Source organism: Populus alba, chromosome 10 (genome assembly GCF_005239225.2).
Source record: "Populus alba chromosome 10, ASM523922v2, whole genome shotgun sequence".
NCBI lineage: Eukaryota > Viridiplantae > Streptophyta > Magnoliopsida > Malpighiales > Salicaceae > Populus > Populus alba.
In genome coordinates, this window is record NC_133293.1 from 12975304 (window position 1) to 12992404 (window position 17101).

The following is a 17101-nucleotide window of genomic DNA, read 5'->3' on the forward strand; positions in this document are numbered from 1 at the left end:
GATTAATTCCAGTGAAAGTCGAGGAATTTGGCTTGGGAAGTTGTGGCTTGGGTTCAGGAAGAGGAGAAAAGCAGCCAGAGGATCTCGTAAGGGGCATAGTTGTCGATTTATATAAAAAGATAAATCTGCGGGGGTGTGTGGTTATAATTTTGGGGAGTGCGAATGTCGCTATGCTTTTGGGATAGGGGTAAGGGAGTGGTAAAGAATATTTTTTTTATTTAGAAATATAATAAAATAATATTTTTTAATTTATTTTTGATATTATTATATTAAAATAATTTAAGAATATATAAAATAATTTAATTTAAAGCAAAAAGATAAAAATAATAATGGTCAACCCTTCTCAATAAACATCATTTTGACTAGGATAATAATTTAATTGAATATGATAAATATCGATTTGACATTGTCTAAATAAATAAGTATTTTTTATATATTTATTTTAATTGATGGATAATAGATTTAATATAAATATTTTCAAGCTCAACTCAAAAACTACTTAACTTAACTCAAAATATATATATTTATATTATATAGATGTATTTATAAAATATTTAATTTTTTTTAATGCAATACATTATATATATAATATTTATAATTTTATCAATTAACATATATATATATATATATATTCTTCAAATATATATATATATATATATTAACTATTTTTATTAAATATTAAATATTAAATAATAATCAGATAATAAATGCCTGAAATTTAATAAATAATTTTTAATTTTTTTACCCTTATATAATAAATAGAATATAAATATTATAAAATCCGACACTTGTCCCATTGACAGCCGACACTTTGGTCAATATTCTCAATACCAGAGGGGATTTGTTTTTTTTCACTGCATAGCCAATTACTTTGCATGACAGTATTTTTGTTTTTTACTCCAAGCGTAATAAAATAAAATAAAAAACATGTGCTGTTTTCAGATAAACAAAGAACATCTAGGAAACTCCAAGAGATGCTCTGATAATTTGGCCAATCTGCGCATTAATTTCCTTGGCTTGCTATTCATATCTCTCAACATCTATACAGAAACAGTGGAGATCGAGGAGCCCACGAAAGACACAGCGATGAGCATGGAAGAGAGTTTACTGCTACCGAAAAAGAGATCAGAATTAGAAGGAAGGGAAAGATTAGTCCTAACACGGGATGTGTTCACTCAAGAAGCGAAGAAGCTTGCTTATATAGCTACCCATGGTGGTTACCATTACTTCCCTCTACTAGTTACTGGTTATATCAAATATGATGGTGGGTCATTTGGGAGAGCTAGCTCTTTCAAGCGCTGCAATATCCGTCTCCTTCTGTAATGTTACCGGCATGAGTCTTCTTGTAAGTTGCTTTTCCTGTTTACCTTTTCTTTACTTCTTTTTTCTTTTCCTCTTTCTAAAACTGCCAGTAACATTACAGTGGCCAATTAGAGCAGAAAAAACAGGGGATCGAAGAAAATTTTAAAATTTACAATACGCATAATTGGATAGAATTGGAGTAATTAGAGCTTGACAGCGACCACTTATGCAATTTTTTAACAGAATGGATTGGCAAGTGCAAACTTTATGTGGGCAAGCTTATGGAGCTCAACAATATCAAAAAGTGGGACGTCAAACTTATGGTGCTATGTTCTCCCTAGTTTTAGTTGCTTCCCTTGTGTCTCTTGTTTGGATCAACATGGAAAATGTGCTCATATTAATTGGCCAAGATCCCATAATTGCACATGAAGCTGGAAGATTTACATTATGGACTGTTCCTACCCTTTTTGCTTATGCAATATTTCAGCCACTTTCTCGATACCTTCAAATTCAAAGTTTAACCATTCCAATGCTTCTGAACTCTGTTGTCACTCTTCTTTTACATATACCCCTATGCTGGTTCTTAGTATTCAAGTCTGGACTAGAAAATGTTGGAGGAGCATTAGCTATCAGCATTTCAAAGTGGTTAAATGTTATTTTTCTTTTATTGTACGTGAAATATTCTTCTGCCTGTGCAAAAACCCGTGTCCCAGTTTCTATGGAGATGTTCCATGGAATTGGAGAATTCTTCCGTTTTGTTATCCCATCTGCCGTAATGATTTGGTAAATTATCCCTGTTCTTTCCTCTTTTCCTTTGATAGCATACAGAGTTTCATACATTCTATCAGAAGGCATGTAACCTTTTATGAGTTTTTACTTGTTGATAATTATAGCCTGCAAAGGTGGGCATATGAGATTGTAGCCTTGCTATCAGTGCTTTTATCAAATCCACAACTCGAGACTTCAGTCCTATCTGTGTGGTATGCTCTCCGACTCTGCTTGCATTTTGGAGATTTCACTTTAATGTCTAAATGACAATATTACCTGATGTAATTCACTGTCCAATGTTGTAAACAGTCTCACTACAACCTCAACATTCTACTCAATACCGTATGGAATAGGTGCTGCAGTAAGGTTTGCTCCAGTATACATGCATAAATTCTATAAATGCAAATGCTTGCTTTTGTCTCTCTCTGCCTTTTTTGCTCTTTTTGGGCGGTTTCAATTGAACTGAACAGAGAGCTAGCCCTCCCACTGCTTCAATTCCTTCTTTTCCACATATGGTGCGGGATTTGTTTCCTCTTTTCTTAACACGAAGGCAAAACTTTACCAGCCAAATTGGATGGCACCCATGTGCATACTTTATCTCTGCACAATCAATGATACGATCGATTTTTCTTAGATCTTTTTTTGGATATCTTTTGTAGCACTAGAGTCTCAAATGAATTAGGAGCTGGGCGCCCACAAGCTGCTCGCATAGCCGTCTACACTGTTATGATTCTAGCAATCATTGAAGTACTTATAGCAAGCGGAACCCTCTTTGGCACCCGAGACATTTTTGGTTACAGTTTTAGCAACCAGAAGGAAGTTGTGGGCTATGGGGTGTTTGCTTACGCGGTAGCTTTAGTTTTTAAAATAAATTGTATAAACATCATGTTTGGTAATATTAAAAAGTAATTTACTGTTCGTGTTGGATCTTATGTTGAAATCGCGCAAAGCAATTGAGAGCTGCTTCTCTATGGTAGGTGAATTAATTCACGTGAACAGTGCCATGATTCTAACTACATGGCACTGTTAACGTGAACAGTGTGCAGTTGAAAGCAAGGGGCCTTTGGATAGGCATACAAGTTGGTGCCATTTTGCAAACAGTTCTTCTCTCCCTCATAACAAGCTGTACGAATTGGGAAAAACAGGTTTGTTATCCAGACTTAATCCCTTGAAGCTTCATCGGTTAGCGTGTGTATATATATATATCAAACCCTGTTACCTTTCTAGTGATTTTGCAATAAGTTGATCATATTGTGCCTTTTCTATGGAGAAGTTCTAATCTGTGGGTTTTCATATTGTTGCAGGCAAGTGACGCAAGGGAAAGAATATTTGAGGAAAGATATTCAGTAGAAAACGTATTAGAGTACTGAATCGACAGGGGCGACAAACAAGTTAATTTGGAAAGTTGCAGTCTTAAGAGGGATCGACGATAATGAGCAATGTTTTGGTGTCATGGTACTTGAGCTAATGAATCTTGGTGGCGGGAAACAGTTGCATGATCTTTGTGGTCTTGTGGCAGTCTCTGCTTCTGGTCTTGTGGCATACTATCCTCTCTTTTAACTATGATGGAATTTTGACATGGTCTTCGCCTGTAAATAATTAGCTAAAGTTATTATTTCCCATGTTCTCTCGATCTCTAACATCACATTTTATATTTTATAAAAATTATATTTAAGATAAAAGGCAAATCCCTAACAAGTTTTGCATCCCTTGTACATGTGCATCCGAAACTCTCTTAACAGGAAAAGAGTTCAGCTCTCCCAAACCAGAAATACAGTAGCGCTCTCAATTGTTATGAATACTCCTTCTGCCATCAAAATCGCCTATATCAGATCTCAAAATCATTAAAAAAATTGCAGCAGCACCTGCATGCCTGAATCAAACTGCAGATAAGATATACTTGTCCACCTCTACGGTAGCAGCAATGTTTGCGGTCTGAACAACTCGTGTTTCCAATACATCGATCCTATGAAATACATGAAACTATTTCATTTTTCATGGATCCAATGCAGAAGCTTTCCGAACAGCCTAATTTACTTGAATTTCGTTAAAAATAAGATTGTAGATGATATGTGGATTATTGTAACAAAATTCAACAAGAGTCTCGTAAGCAATTACTCGCGCTGTTCGATGTTTTCTTTCAAAGGGGAAACCAAACGACACCGTTCAGGAGTGCTCCAATTATAAATCAAACGGCTAGACAAAAAAACTGGAGGTTAAACCCCAAAACCACAAGATTGATCGAGGGAGATGGGAAAAGCGGAGAGAGAGCGTCTGAATCAAAGTCTGAGTGGGCACCTCAACACCATCCATGAGACCCTCCAGGTTTTCTTCCTCTATTTTAAATGAATGCCTCTCCTAATTATACATAATAATTTTGATGCTTTTTTTTTTTTTTTGGTTTCTGTATGAATAATAGCTGTTGGATCAGACACCAGCTTCATCACTTGATAAACTGACCTGGGATGTTGGTGTTAAAATGGGCGATCAAGTCTCCAAGCAAGCTACTATTGGCACCATTCTTTGCTTTTTCTCTGCTCCTTGTGATTTTTTTTTCTTTAATCTCACATCTTCATTTCATAGTACTATCCTTCATTTTCCCATTGAAAGTATTTCTCAGTCAATGTCTTGTCAGATTTTACAAGTGTTTCTTTGTTTGGTGCTTTTATATGTTCAGGGACATTATAAGGATTTCAATTTGGTTTGTTCTATTTCATCATAAAAGGACCAAGTGGAAAATAGAAATGGGTGACACGAGTAACTAGAGTAAATTTTCATTTTTTTTTAATTGATTAATAATTCTTTTGCTCGAGGAGGTGAAAATTGGCTGTTTCGAGAGTATGCAGCAGCTAAGGTGTCTGGCTGTAAGCTCTCGCTCTCTCTCTCACAAACAAATGCACACAAAAATGCATCCACTAAACAAACACATCATGCAAAGGAGTGCATGTGTAATCCAATTAGTGGTGTTCTTTTCTAGAGATGAGTGCATCTCTTTTATCTCATCATTATCCCTTGCAACATACATCTTGCTAAATTCATCGAGGCCCAAGGTTTCTAATGTAGTTTAAGTTGGGGAAACCACATAGTGTTGATTGTACACAATTAAAACGAGTGTAGAGATATATTGTGATTAAGGAATAGCCAATTGTTTGAAAAATAAATCCTCGTGGCCCAAATTTTCACTATGTGGCAGAACAACTATCTATGGCCATTTAGGACCCAAAATTTTTCTATAATACTGGAATTGAAGAAGCAAGTAAAACAGAAACAAAAACAGGATTTTGAGAGGGCAATTGCATAATTGTTCTAGAAGCATTTTTGAATCTGGAGTTAGCTTTTGATATATATGTTTAATCTTTTCTAGTGAGATAGTTGATCACTAGCTGTCCCATATGGTCTCAGGAAGTAAAACCTGACATTGAAATATGCAAGTTCCCTCCATGAATGCTTGTTTCCAGGTGTAGACTAGTTTTACAAGGTTATTCAGGTCATCTTATGCATCGACATGATTGTGTGGTGATTCATCATGCCTTTTAAACAGATGGATTTTGATGCTCCGTATTTCTTCCTTCCCTATAATATACTCACTAGCAGGATCTCGAAATAAAGACCTCAAACCTTTAGTCCCACAATTAGTTGGTGCAGTATGGGAAGCATGCACTGCTCTTAAGAAGACTCCTGCTTCAAATATCACAGCGATTGGGCGAGCAATGACAAAGGTTGCAGTTTCAGTGAAGGATGCTCTTCCAGAGATGGAGGAGCTCAAGCCAGTATCCTCCAATCAGACAGAAGAAGCTTCCGATGATGATGCTTCTCATGCAGAAACTTGACTCGGTGACAATGATAGTCTGAGTGATGACCTAGGCAATGACCTGTCACCTGAAGAGATGAAAGTTGCTCAATCAGCAATTGGGGTTGTGTCTGAGACAGTTGTAGTCATAAAAGAACTTACCCGCGCCATCACTGGTTTGCTTAAGCAAGAAAAGCCTGAAGACAGCAGCAATTTTGTGGACACTCTGGAGAAGTTATTGAAGCTGTGCCAAGAGATTGGAGTGCAGATTGATGAGCTTGGGGCCTGTCTTTATCCCCCGCAAGAATTTCCAGCTATGAAGGCAGCTTTGGAGAAAATTTGTAGTGCTATTGTCAGAGTGCAGACAGAGATAGAAAGTTTGACAAGCTCTTCAGAAGCTGTTTTCCAGGCATGCAATGATTTGGAAAGTTCATTGAAACAAATGGAAGCTACACTGGGTTGCTGTAGTGCTGGTGATATAGAATTCATAATGCAGAATGTCGCTCTAAGCTGTTAAGAGGGATGGGGGACTCGCTCAGAGTTTGTTTCTGAACTAGACTTGTCCAAGAACGATGTTTGTAATCTGCAAATCGAACATTATAAATATCTTAATGGACAACAAAGGCATTGAAAACCGCAGTTGTTACTAACTTTACTTTTGTTGCTCAAGCAATCGTGTATATGCATTCCAAGATGATAAAACTTGATAATTTATATTTTATCTTTTTCTATTAGACTATATAGGCAATTCTTTTCTCTATTATGTTGATATCGAATTGCTGTGTTGATGCATGTGATTGCAAGAATCATGATTTAAGTTGAAAACGGAAAGATATATATATATATATATATCTTGGATTATGGCTATCTGGCACTGGCAGCTGAAAATATAAGGTCTGTCAGATAGACAATGTTGTCATGGGTCCTGAAAAGTGAAAACCACCTCAGGATCCTCTCTTCTCACAAGCAATAACAGCGTGATTTCATGGTTCTGTTTTTAGTTACTGAAAATCTGTTCAGCGTTACCTTGCATTTTACTGTTCTTTATCATTGACGAAAACCCTCTACACGTGGTTGATTGGTAATACCTATGATTAATCTAATCTTGTTTGTTTAATGAAAAATTATTTTTCAAATTTTTTTATATTTAATTGACATTAAAAAAATTAGTTACCAATAAAAAAAAAATTAGTTTGGTTTTTAGAAAATTATTTTCCTTTTAAAAACACTCTTCAAAAGTTATAAAAAATTTTTAAATATTCATGTTATTTGTTGATTATATCAAATTTGATCCTCAAACTTTTTGATTGTTATATATTTTATTTTGAATTTTTTTTTCAATTATCCCTTAAAATTTAATTTTTATATTAACTTTGATCCTTATTTTTATGATTGTTTTTCTTTTATTATTTTTTTAATTGAAAATTTTATCTATTAAATTTGATCCTTATTCTTTTGATTGTTACTTATTTTATTTTATTTGAAATAATTCATAAAATTGTAATTATTATTATTTTAATTTAATTATTTTTTAATTTTTTTATCTATTAGATTTGATTTTTGTTATTTTAATTAGTATTTATTTTATTTGAAATAATTTATAAAATTTAATTTTTTTTTCAATTTCATTCTCACTTAGCCTTTTAATTTGTAATTTTTTTTATTATTTTAATAAACTTAAAAAAAATAAATTATTAATAAATTATTTTCCAGCTCATTTTCTATAACATAACTTGTTTGAAAAGTATTTTTCAATTTATTTTCTATGACAACACCAAACATTGAAAAATAATTCACTTTCCAAAAATTCATTTTTACAAGAAACCACTTTCCAAACAAAATTACTTTTCAACCAACAAAATTGACTGCTGAATAAAGGTCTTTCCTCCTGGTTAATGCCAGACAGTCGAAATATTTCCATGTATTTGAGAGGTCCAATCCAAGTAAATATAAGATAGTAAAACTTCAAAGAGATGTAATATTTATGCATGTTTTCATATATGCAGAAGCTTCTGCCGGGGAATGATCTCTGTTCATGGTATACCTAGGGGATGATCGGGTGAGCATTACTTCATCAACAAAAACCTTCTTCTTCATGTCATCGACAATTTGGTCATGATGCAGATTTAAGATAAAAGTGGCATATTTGACAATTATCATTGGCTACTCAATATAACGTGTTTCATACAGCATTACCATCAGTATATATCAGACAAAGCTCTTCTTCTTTGATAGTACAAGTCAAACCAGCGATGTCACAGATGCTCGCTCTCCTTCCCCATCCCTTTGACATTCATCATCCTTCGGTAATTATCAGAAACCTGCCATACTCCTGATGCACAGGCCTCTAGCAACAAACCCCATATGCTGAACAGCGTGGACAATCAATCATCGGCCTGTAAGCTTGACAACCCATGCACCGCCCAAGTAAAGACCTAGAAGCGGTCCTGCTAAAAGCACCTGAGTAAGAGGATCTGTTGATGGTGTAAGTACAGCTGCTGCAACAACTGCACCAACTACAACATATCTCCAAATCGAAAGCATTTGGTCTCCTGAAACTAGGCCAACTTGTCCAAGAAGAATTTGTATTACAGGAACCTGTTGAATAAGAAGGTTAGCTTGATCTATCACACCCTGGGTTTCCTGTGATGTTTCGGCATTTCATCCCCAAATAAAATAAAATAAAAAATAAAAAAATAATAATAATAAAAAAAAAAAATATATATATATATATATATATATATATATTAAAAAAAAAAACCCCCACTGACACCCACACATACAAAATGAGAGAGTAAAGTGAAATAAATAAATTAAAATACAAAATTAAAATGGTAACAGAATCATCTTAGCCTGTTTTACAGAGCAGGAGAACGACAAGAATGATATTTTTTGCACAGAAGAAAGACACTGAAGCTAGTTAAAAACTTCAAGGATACAATGGTTGCATATAGCACTCCCAATTAGTGGAAGCTAAAAACAATCCTTCGTGGCATGATAAATAAAGCCATGCCACATCCAAACAGAAAATAGGGAGGAAAGAGACAGCTATCAAAAATATTTACCTGGAATGACAAGCCTGTGCTGAACATAAGCACAAGCACAAACTCGAAGTATTGATCAATAGACCACAACGATTCCACAGCCCCTTCAGCATAACTAACGAAGAAATTCAAAGCTGCTGGAGTTAAAACCAAATAGGAGAAAATAATTCCAGCATAGAAAAGTACTGAGGAGCCTAAAACAATCGGTCCCAGGAACCTTCTCTCTGATTTTGTTAAACCTGGAAGAACAAAGGCTATGATCTCATAGAGAATAATCGGGCTTCCCAAAAGAAGGCCACAATATCCTGAAACCTGTAGCACAGCAAACATTTTAATGTTATTGACATCAACTTATTAATATCCAATTACAATACGAAAGGTAAGGGAATGAGGATGCTGAGGTTGAATTTTAACAAGGTAAGATGAAATTCAGAAAATCTACATGCATAAATATCTTATTCCCTAGGGATCCCATAATTTCTGCTATACATATGATAATGGGTCAGGAAAGAAGAATGCCTTATGCTGGGGATTAGGCCAAATACAAGGTATAAAGTAGAAAGAAACAATGACAGTGAGTGGTATTTGATTAAATGAGCAGGATGCAACATTCAAGATAAAATCCACTTGAGCATGGTCTTTAGATTGCCAACAGACCACATTAGACAGTGAGCCAAAGATTTACATTTGTAGCATGAGTCTTACAATCATCAAACATCACCATTCAGAGTGAATAGGTGAGGCATATTCTCTCTCTGTGTTCTGTTTTAGCGTTCTTCTGAGTTACAGAGGTGCTACTAGTGGTGGTTAGGGAAATGGAGCAAATGAACGTGGTACAGACTTCAAATGTATGTGTCATGGACAAGAGTATATCAAACATGTGAATAGAGATGAGCAAGTTTCATCTTTTTAGCTTTCGAGCTATTAACATTCTAGCTTTCTTGATCTGCAAATAAACAAAACTCACAGTGTAGCCACTTTCAAAGGTTTGGATTTGCACTAGGTTGAAGATGAATATAAAACTAGATACATCTTATGGAAGAACACCATGAAGACCACCATTATCTAGTCCCAGGTTGAGGATTATCTGGGTAATACAGTTACTTTGTCAATGGGCCAGACCACTTGACAAAGTGATCTAGGACCCACCAAAAAACTTTAGCTGCCTTTGTTTTAGAAAGAAAATCTTGAAATAATTAATTATTTCCTTTAAGTTATTTGAGACCTCCGGGGTCTTTTGCTTCCTAATCTCTTCTCTTGTTCTACATCATAAAAAGGCAACATACAAGTGTGACATAAAGCACGGTTTCGATTTCCATAGATTTAATGAGTCAGCACTGTGTGCAAATTAACAGGCAACTCAAAGTTAAGTTTCAGGACTCTTATTTTATGCAATAAGCTGGTGGGGCTATCATAAGATGTACATATACTCTTTAGTGAATCACTGATCCTGAAAATTGCAGAACAAGTTTAAATGCAGAGCTAGAATATGGAGAGTGAGAGATCATTATTATAGGGGGTTCATTAAGGTCATGATTCATCACATCAACTTCATAACTAACTAGCTAGAATAACATGCAACCAAAAAACACGTCTTTGGATGCAGGGTGAATACAGCACGAGGAGCGAAATGGGAAGCATAAGTTCATTATGTGTATCTAATTCAACATAAAAAAATTCTTATTTTTCCTTTCGTTTAGACTGTAATATCATGTAACTGCAGCTAACAAAGTGGCATGCATTAAGAAGGCAAAGGATATTCATTCGGTCTAACCTTTAAAGTAGTGAAGAAAAATTCTCCAGGAGCTAGTTGCAGAAATCGTACACCTTGCGATTTAACAGGAGCTTCAAGAACCATAACAAGTTCTTTCGAAAATGTAAAGCATCCCAAGATAGCACCTCCAACCGCCAAAACTGAAACAAATATTCTCTCTCGCAACTCTTCAAGGTGATCAAATAAGCTCATTTCTTTATCATCGGGAAGTAGCTCTTTTTGGGGATAAAGAAAATTGTAAATCGGACTTCCTTCACTATCTTGCCCAAATTTTTCTGGCAAACTATCGACCACATCTGTATCTGTATTGTTCAATACAAGATTGATATTAAACATCTTATATACAGTCAAGTAAGCATGATTGCTACAAAGACCTCGATAAGATAAACTAACAAAGAATCATTAAGAACCCATGAATCCAGAAGAAGCTTCCATCAAAATATCCGGAATCTCGAAATTACAAATTAGTTTGCAAAACTACTATCAAAAATATATTTTCTACGCTCTTATTATAAGCGAGTGACGGCGGAGAGTAAGCTACTTCACAGAAAATAGCCTTCTTGCATAGCATAGCAGCATGAACATAAATAAATCACAAGAAAATCCAATTTTCCTCAATTCCGATAATTAAGGACAAGGTAATTCCGATAATTAAGAAAGAGAAAAAGGAAATTTGCGAAATTGGGTTATTATGAATGATCTTACCAGGCCTATCCTCGAGAAGTGAGCTAGTACTGGTTGAATCTTGCTGCTGCTGCTGCTTCTCGGAGACGTCATCATCAACAGCAGCGAAACAAGCGACTCTTCTGAAACTTGTCGACCTGGTATGCGGTGCATCGAATCTCAATCTCCCTCTCCTCTTGGAATTAATGTTGAGCTGTAGTGAAGGAAATTGTTGGTGTTGGTTTCTGACGGAGTCCAAGCGTTTGTAGAAGCAACCGTGGAGTTGCAAATGGGGGATGAGACTCGCGCTCCCCATAATTTCTATGGACTATTCTTCTTCTTTTTCCCTCACGGTGTTGCAATTAGCTGTACACACAAGGCAAATAATCTGAAATGTTTACAGATTGGTTGGCTCTCGTTATCGTCCAAATTTCGGGCTGCCACTGATATTTTTCTCATTCCATTCCTTCTTGCCAGATCTTGAAAGCAGCCTACTTTGTTGACTGGCCAAGCCCACTGGATTTAAAATTGGAGCCCATGAAAATGGCTTAGTAATTCTCTCCCTCTTTTCCATTTTCTTTTTTTTAGGGAAAAACATAATCGATTCTCATAAAATAACAGATTTTTTTATTCTTATTTATTATTTATTTTGTTAAAATAACTACAATTTTTTTTATGGATTTCATTGTGCATGTTTTGGATAACTTTAGGAAAAAACTTAGTACAAGTAATTATTTTTTATTGTATGGTGGAACACACTTAAAATGACTTCAAAAACTTCACCATTTATTTAACGTACTTGAGTTGATATACTTATACTCACACAGGATAATAAATAGGTCAAAATTATTTTTTATTTAATAATTTTCAGTTCGTGTCATGATATAATTATTTGATTGATAACAAGAAAAAATTGCAGTGCTGCTCATCATGCCGCGAATTATGTCAAGGAAAGATGATGAGATTGCTCCTTAAACAGCTTCTTCAACAAAGGCTATGTAGATTTGAACTGTGGTTCTTATCCTAATGGGTTGTTGATATATACTACATTGATTAGGAATTGTTGTGATTTTGCAAGCAGATCAGTGAAAATATGTACAATATAGTATTAATATGTTTGTAATGGCTATTGATCATTCGGGAAACCGCCATGGAACACCATTTGTTATTCTAAAAATGGTAACATTTTTTTGTCGAGAATATTGACTTATGATGAAAGGATTCGGGTTTCCTGATCTTGAGATATTCTTATAGGCATCGTAGGATGATAAATCCCAGTTCATGATAGCCATGTTGCGGTGAGTTCTAATCTTCTGTATTCACACAGGCCATATGTTGTCACTTGCTGTCAGGGAGTGTGGATTAGCATATAAAACAAATATTTTTGCACTTGGCGAGTTCGATTGTTCTTTTGAGGAAACTTTTACTAGAGATCGTATACGGTAAGGATTTCTTTTTTATACAAAAGATTGCAAGTTTTCTTCGGTTTGAAATCTCCGATTGATATATTTACAGTTTCCTTGTTTTTCTTTTTTTCGGTTTTCCACTTTTCAGGGAAAACAATGGTTACTTTATAGCTTGTTGGATGCAGTGCAACCAGTAACATCGATCACAGGCTGTTCTTGTTGGTGTTAGTTGCCGATTGGTATGTTCAAATGTTATTCCTTGCATTGTTTTCTTGCCTCCTTCTTCTTTGCCAGTATATATCATTTGCAGAGAGATGCTTATCATAATTTATTTCCTGATCTTGTACATGAGAAATAGTAAATCCGTAGGAGAAGTAGAAGCTCTTCTCCCCGTAGCTATCTTTAAACATGGCACCTAAACCAATTGGCAGTAAAAAATGCAGAAAAGCGTGTAGAAAGCTAGTGTACATTCCATTCGTAGTGCATCAACTACACATGATTATGGTAGTTTTAACTTGTTAAGATGATGTAAAAATCAGGACGTATCTACAGGATGCTGATCAGCTTCTGGAAAAAAGAGTAAGATCTCGAATTTCTCATAGAAAGTTTGACTGTTTCTTCCTCCATCTAAGGAAGATGTACGGAGGTAATTTCCCATCGCCTGAGTTAGAAGAGCCATGGTGAATTACCAGTTTTCTTACATTCTGGTTATGCAGATTGTTGGAGCACAACCTATCTTTGCCAATGAACTCAAGTCTTGCCAGTGACTATGCTGCAGAATTCAATGAAAAGCTTCGAGTATACTTACCTAACTCATCCTTTAATTGGATAATAATATCATGGTCATCTCAAGTATGCATATTCATATTCAATCATTTATCTTCTGGATAATTTAACAGAGTATTTTAGCAGAGGAGAGATTCAAAGAAACCATAGGCGCTTATTTACATTCCAATTCTACCATAAATCATTTATTGAGATTTCTGCAAGTCCAGTTTCTTGCATCTGTAAACATCAAATGGTTGTGAATAAATAGTTATTTATGTTATAATACTTACCCTCTCCTAAAATTACCATTCGATGCTAGATGTGTTGCCATCTCGTATATGGAGTTGAAATCAGGGTTCTTGTCACTTGAGAATTTCAAAGCTGCGCTTTCGAAAATCCAAAGGCAGCCAAAGCAGGAATGCATAAAAGGTCTGCCAATTTGTTCTTGGGCATTTATTTCCTGCTTGGATGTACCTTGTCACCTGGATAATCAATGGATATTTGCATAAACACTAGATGTTCTTGTAACTCATCTGTTGTCTCCTATGACGTCCCTCGGTTGCTAGATTTATTCCTGCATCTCAAGTGATAGGCATCAATTCCTTCTACGAGATACTGATCCATTCTTTGGAATTTATTCAGGTTTTTTTAGGTGTATTTGTTGCGCCATAAAAAAATTGAGGAGAACTATTAAAAAGAATAATACTGCCGAAATGAATTTTTGAAAATATATATTTCCTTGAAAGCATAGGAAATAACCATGTCTTGTTGATGCTAGCGCTTATACTATCTTCTTTTTTTCCTCGTACGGGGAGCTTTATACCGTGACACTTTTTGGCAGATTGCTCCATTTTAGAACTCTCCATCCTTGTATTTATGAAGAGGTTGGAAGTAAAGAGCAAAATTCTTACAACTTTAGTTCAGTAATGAAAGGTCAACTTTCACATCTTGTATTTTTATTACACCTTATGATCATGTTTTTCATATTTGGCAGAGTACAAAAGCATGCATGAATCGTTCCCGACATCTGATTATTACGCTCAAAATGTTTGCTTATGGATCTGTATAAATATCGATGAAACCTCTGTTATGAGTGTTCAACCTAGTTCGCTTCCATCATATTTTGACTATATTTCACCCTAACTTCTGTAGGCATTTCAACACCACCTTCAAAGTGAAATAATTTGTTCCACAAACAACAGAGGTCATAGTCAATCAATTGAGTTTCGTCAAGTAAGGCTTTTAGTTTCATATGCTGAACTACAACAGGGGCTGAAATCCTACCATTCCTGTCCCCGAAGTTACAGCCAGAATAGTATCTGTTTCTGACAACTGCATTTGTTATATCGTAATTTTGCATGCGGTTTAGGCAAAGCAGGTTTTTTGTTTGAAAAAGAAACAGTCAACCATGTTATTGATTTGTGAAATCATTTCGAGCTTGCCGGGATGTCCTCGTATAAAATTCTATTCTTGCCGTTAAATCATTGATTTCTATTACTTCCCCGCCTCTTGCTATCTGTTGAAATCTGCAACAACTGACGAGGTCATTATTTTGATTATGCTGGCAGGACATTCTTCTAAAACTAATGGATCGCTGAAGCCAGAGCATCTGTACAGAAACAATGTTGATGGCTAGTTAGCTTCTTTATGTGTTTGACCAGAGAACTATGGAATTCACATCTGATGAATTCTTTCAAGGCAATTGCACTAGCTTTGCCGGATATAAGAGATTCATTGCTGGTTCTGCCGCTGATAATGTTAGCTTAGATATTTGTTATTTATCTCTGCTACTTTGTTCATTGTATTTATTCCTAATTGCCACGCAGATATAAGGAAATGTTGTCGCAGACCTATGCAGTTGCGGAACGATGCGTTTGCTTATTCTAGTATTTCATCTGTTCTCGAGCATTTTGAAAAGGAGATAAGAGTACCATTGCAGGTAGCACCTTCCCTTGAGCATATCATCAAGAAAATTCAGGGACATTTTTTACCAAAATGAGATTATAGTATCCATGCTATATACTATAGTGGAAAGCGAGAATGATAGAAGAGTAGTGGAGAATGATTTGCTTGCCCAAGTATTCTTCTTCCCTCTTGCATCTGTTTTCTACCACAGCACGTTACTTTTTCCAACTTAATTATTATTTTTCCTAGATCAATTTGATGTCTGAACAGTTCAGAAAACTCAAAACCACCTGAAATTTCCAAGCGATACTAACGTTTTCTTCTGTGGTGTGAACCGTTGGACAAGGAAAGACATCCAGAATTTCCAAATAGATTGTGTAAACCAAGGAAACTGATGGTAATAGTGATAGCAACGTATAGAGAGGTAGGTGCAAGAATCCAATATCTCACCATCATGCACAACGCCGTATTTTAGCTGCATCCACATGGCTTAAACCTAATTAACTTCCAACTGTTAATAATTGAGTTGACACTGTGGTGTCTCTCTCTCACAAAAACCTAATACTCCAAAGCACAGTGTCTGTCTTGCTATATATGCCTCCCGAATAAACCTTTCACGGACCAAGATTGATTTGGAATGCGTGGGTTGGAGCATCAGGGAAGAATGGAATGCGGCGAGACTGGCTCATACGAAGCCAAGCGACAGGCCATGTCTTTGCACGTGCAACAAGGTTGATTTCATAACTCATTATTAATTTCTCTATATCATCCTCTAACTTGATCGTACCGTACTGACAACTTCAATTTCAAACAGCACTTGGGTGATGATGAAAGAAAAGACAAGGCGCCTCTCAAAGATGCCAGAGGAGGTCAGGGCTGAAATTTCACCTTGGTTTATAGAGAAACTAGCTATCCATGAAGATGTCCCAGAGAAAATCTCGAAGTTGGACAGCAACGCAAAATATGTGAACTCGAACTTGAAGGTGAACTTCACAACCAAACTTCAAAAACAAATGCTACAACTTAAAGCACCATAGACATATACTAACAACTATCCTGGTTTCTAATTTTTAGCCCAAGAGGAGTGATTTGGTTATGAACCAACATGTCAACAATGTGAAGTACGTTAGATGGATGTTGGAGGTAAAACATTAACCACCACCATCTCTCTGATAAGCTCATACAGAAAACCTTACTGACATATTTGTTCTTTCTTAACTCATTTTTTCTACAGACTATTCCTGACCAGTTTTTGGAGTCTCATCAACTTTCCGGCATCATCTTGGAGTACAGAAGGGAGTGTGGGAGTTCAAATATAGTTCAATCACTCTGTGAACCCGCCGAGGATGGGATCCTTAATAGTGGTTTGAAACAAAACAACGACATGAGCCCGCTCAATAGGTTTTCTTTGGCCTCAGAAATCATGTAAGGCAATGGACTACTAGGATCCTAGGATAAGGTCCCTCTAAGATACACACATCTCCTTCAAACCCAAGGAGATACTCAAAACGAAGAGATCGATATCGTAAGAGGAAAGACCACATGGAAGAAAAAGCAATCTAATAATGAGTTGTCTAATATGCCATTTTCCATTTAACAAGAAGCATTTACTGAGGGATCTTGCAAGCTGATCGTTGTTGAACGTCACTCACTGGGTAAGAGAGACATCCTCGATACGACA

The 17101-nt window shown here is 35.7% G+C and overlaps 2 protein-coding genes and 2 pseudogenes across 5 annotated transcripts; 3 read left to right on the plus strand and 1 right to left on the minus strand.

The window, feature by feature from the left end:
• The first annotated feature begins 946 nt into the window (after positions 1 to 946).
• Positions 947 to 3775, plus strand: LOC118057914 (protein DETOXIFICATION 12). Of its 4 annotated transcripts, none has more exons than XM_073411633.1 (7): positions 947 to 1345; positions 1546 to 2085; positions 2196 to 2282; positions 2380 to 2436; positions 2730 to 2919; positions 3048 to 3215; positions 3375 to 3775. In XM_073411633.1, the coding sequence occupies exons 2-6, from the start codon at positions 1547 to 1549 to the stop codon at positions 3054 to 3056; spliced, it is 882 nt and encodes a 293-aa protein (XP_073267734.1). In that variant the 5' UTR covers positions 947 to 1345; position 1546; the 3' UTR covers positions 3057 to 3215; positions 3375 to 3775. The 4 variants fall into 4 exon arrangements, with proteins under 4 accessions (XP_073267734.1, XP_073267736.1, XP_073267733.1 ...); XM_073411635.1 differs by having other exon boundaries at positions 2730 to 2889; XM_073411632.1 differs by having other exon boundaries at positions 2730 to 3215; positions 3375 to 3774.
• A 79-nt stretch (positions 3776 to 3854) lies between these two features.
• On the plus strand, positions 3855 to 6328 carry LOC118057915 (uncharacterized; annotated as a pseudogene).
• Positions 6329 to 7985: 1657 nt separating this feature from the next.
• LOC118057889 (sec-independent protein translocase protein TATC, chloroplastic) lies at positions 7986 to 11768 on the minus strand. The gene is made up of 4 exons (XM_035070618.2): positions 11384 to 11768; positions 10679 to 10980; positions 8926 to 9216; positions 7986 to 8458 (listed from the first exon to the last, which is right to left on the minus strand). Exons 1-4 carry the CDS (start codon positions 11655 to 11657, stop codon positions 8249 to 8251), a joined length of 1077 nt encoding a protein of 358 aa, XP_034926509.1. The 5' UTR covers positions 11658 to 11768; the 3' UTR covers positions 7986 to 8248.
• A 695-nt stretch (positions 11769 to 12463) lies between these two features.
• On the plus strand, positions 12464 to 16849 carry LOC118057916 (origin of replication complex subunit 4-like; annotated as a pseudogene).
• Positions 16850 to 17101: the final 252 nt, after the last annotated feature.

Bases quoted from the DNA above. Each gene is read 5' to 3' on its own strand.
- LOC118057889 (XM_035070618.2), bottom strand. From the start codon at position 11,657: ATGGGGAGCGCGAGTCTCATCCCCCATTTGCAACTCCACGGTTGCTTC. The intron at 9,217-10,678 runs GTTAGACCGAAT...GCTGTGCTACAG, and splicing joins TTTTCTTCACTACTTTAAAG to GTTTCAGGATATTGTGGCCT. The intron at 8,459-8,925 runs GTAAATATTTTT...CTTATTCAACAG, and splicing joins GCACAGGCTTGTCATTCCAG to GTTCCTGTAATACAAATTCT.
- LOC118057914 (XM_073411632.1), top strand. From the start codon at position 1,547: ATGGATTGGCAAGTGCAAACTTTATGTGGGCAAGCTTATGGAGCTCAA. The intron at 2,283-2,379 runs GTATGCTCTCCG...TGTTGTAAACAG, and splicing joins ACTTCAGTCCTATCTGTGTG to TCTCACTACAACCTCAACAT. The intron at 2,437-2,729 runs GTTTGCTCCAGT...TATCTTTTGTAG, and splicing joins GGAATAGGTGCTGCAGTAAG to CACTAGAGTCTCAAATGAAT.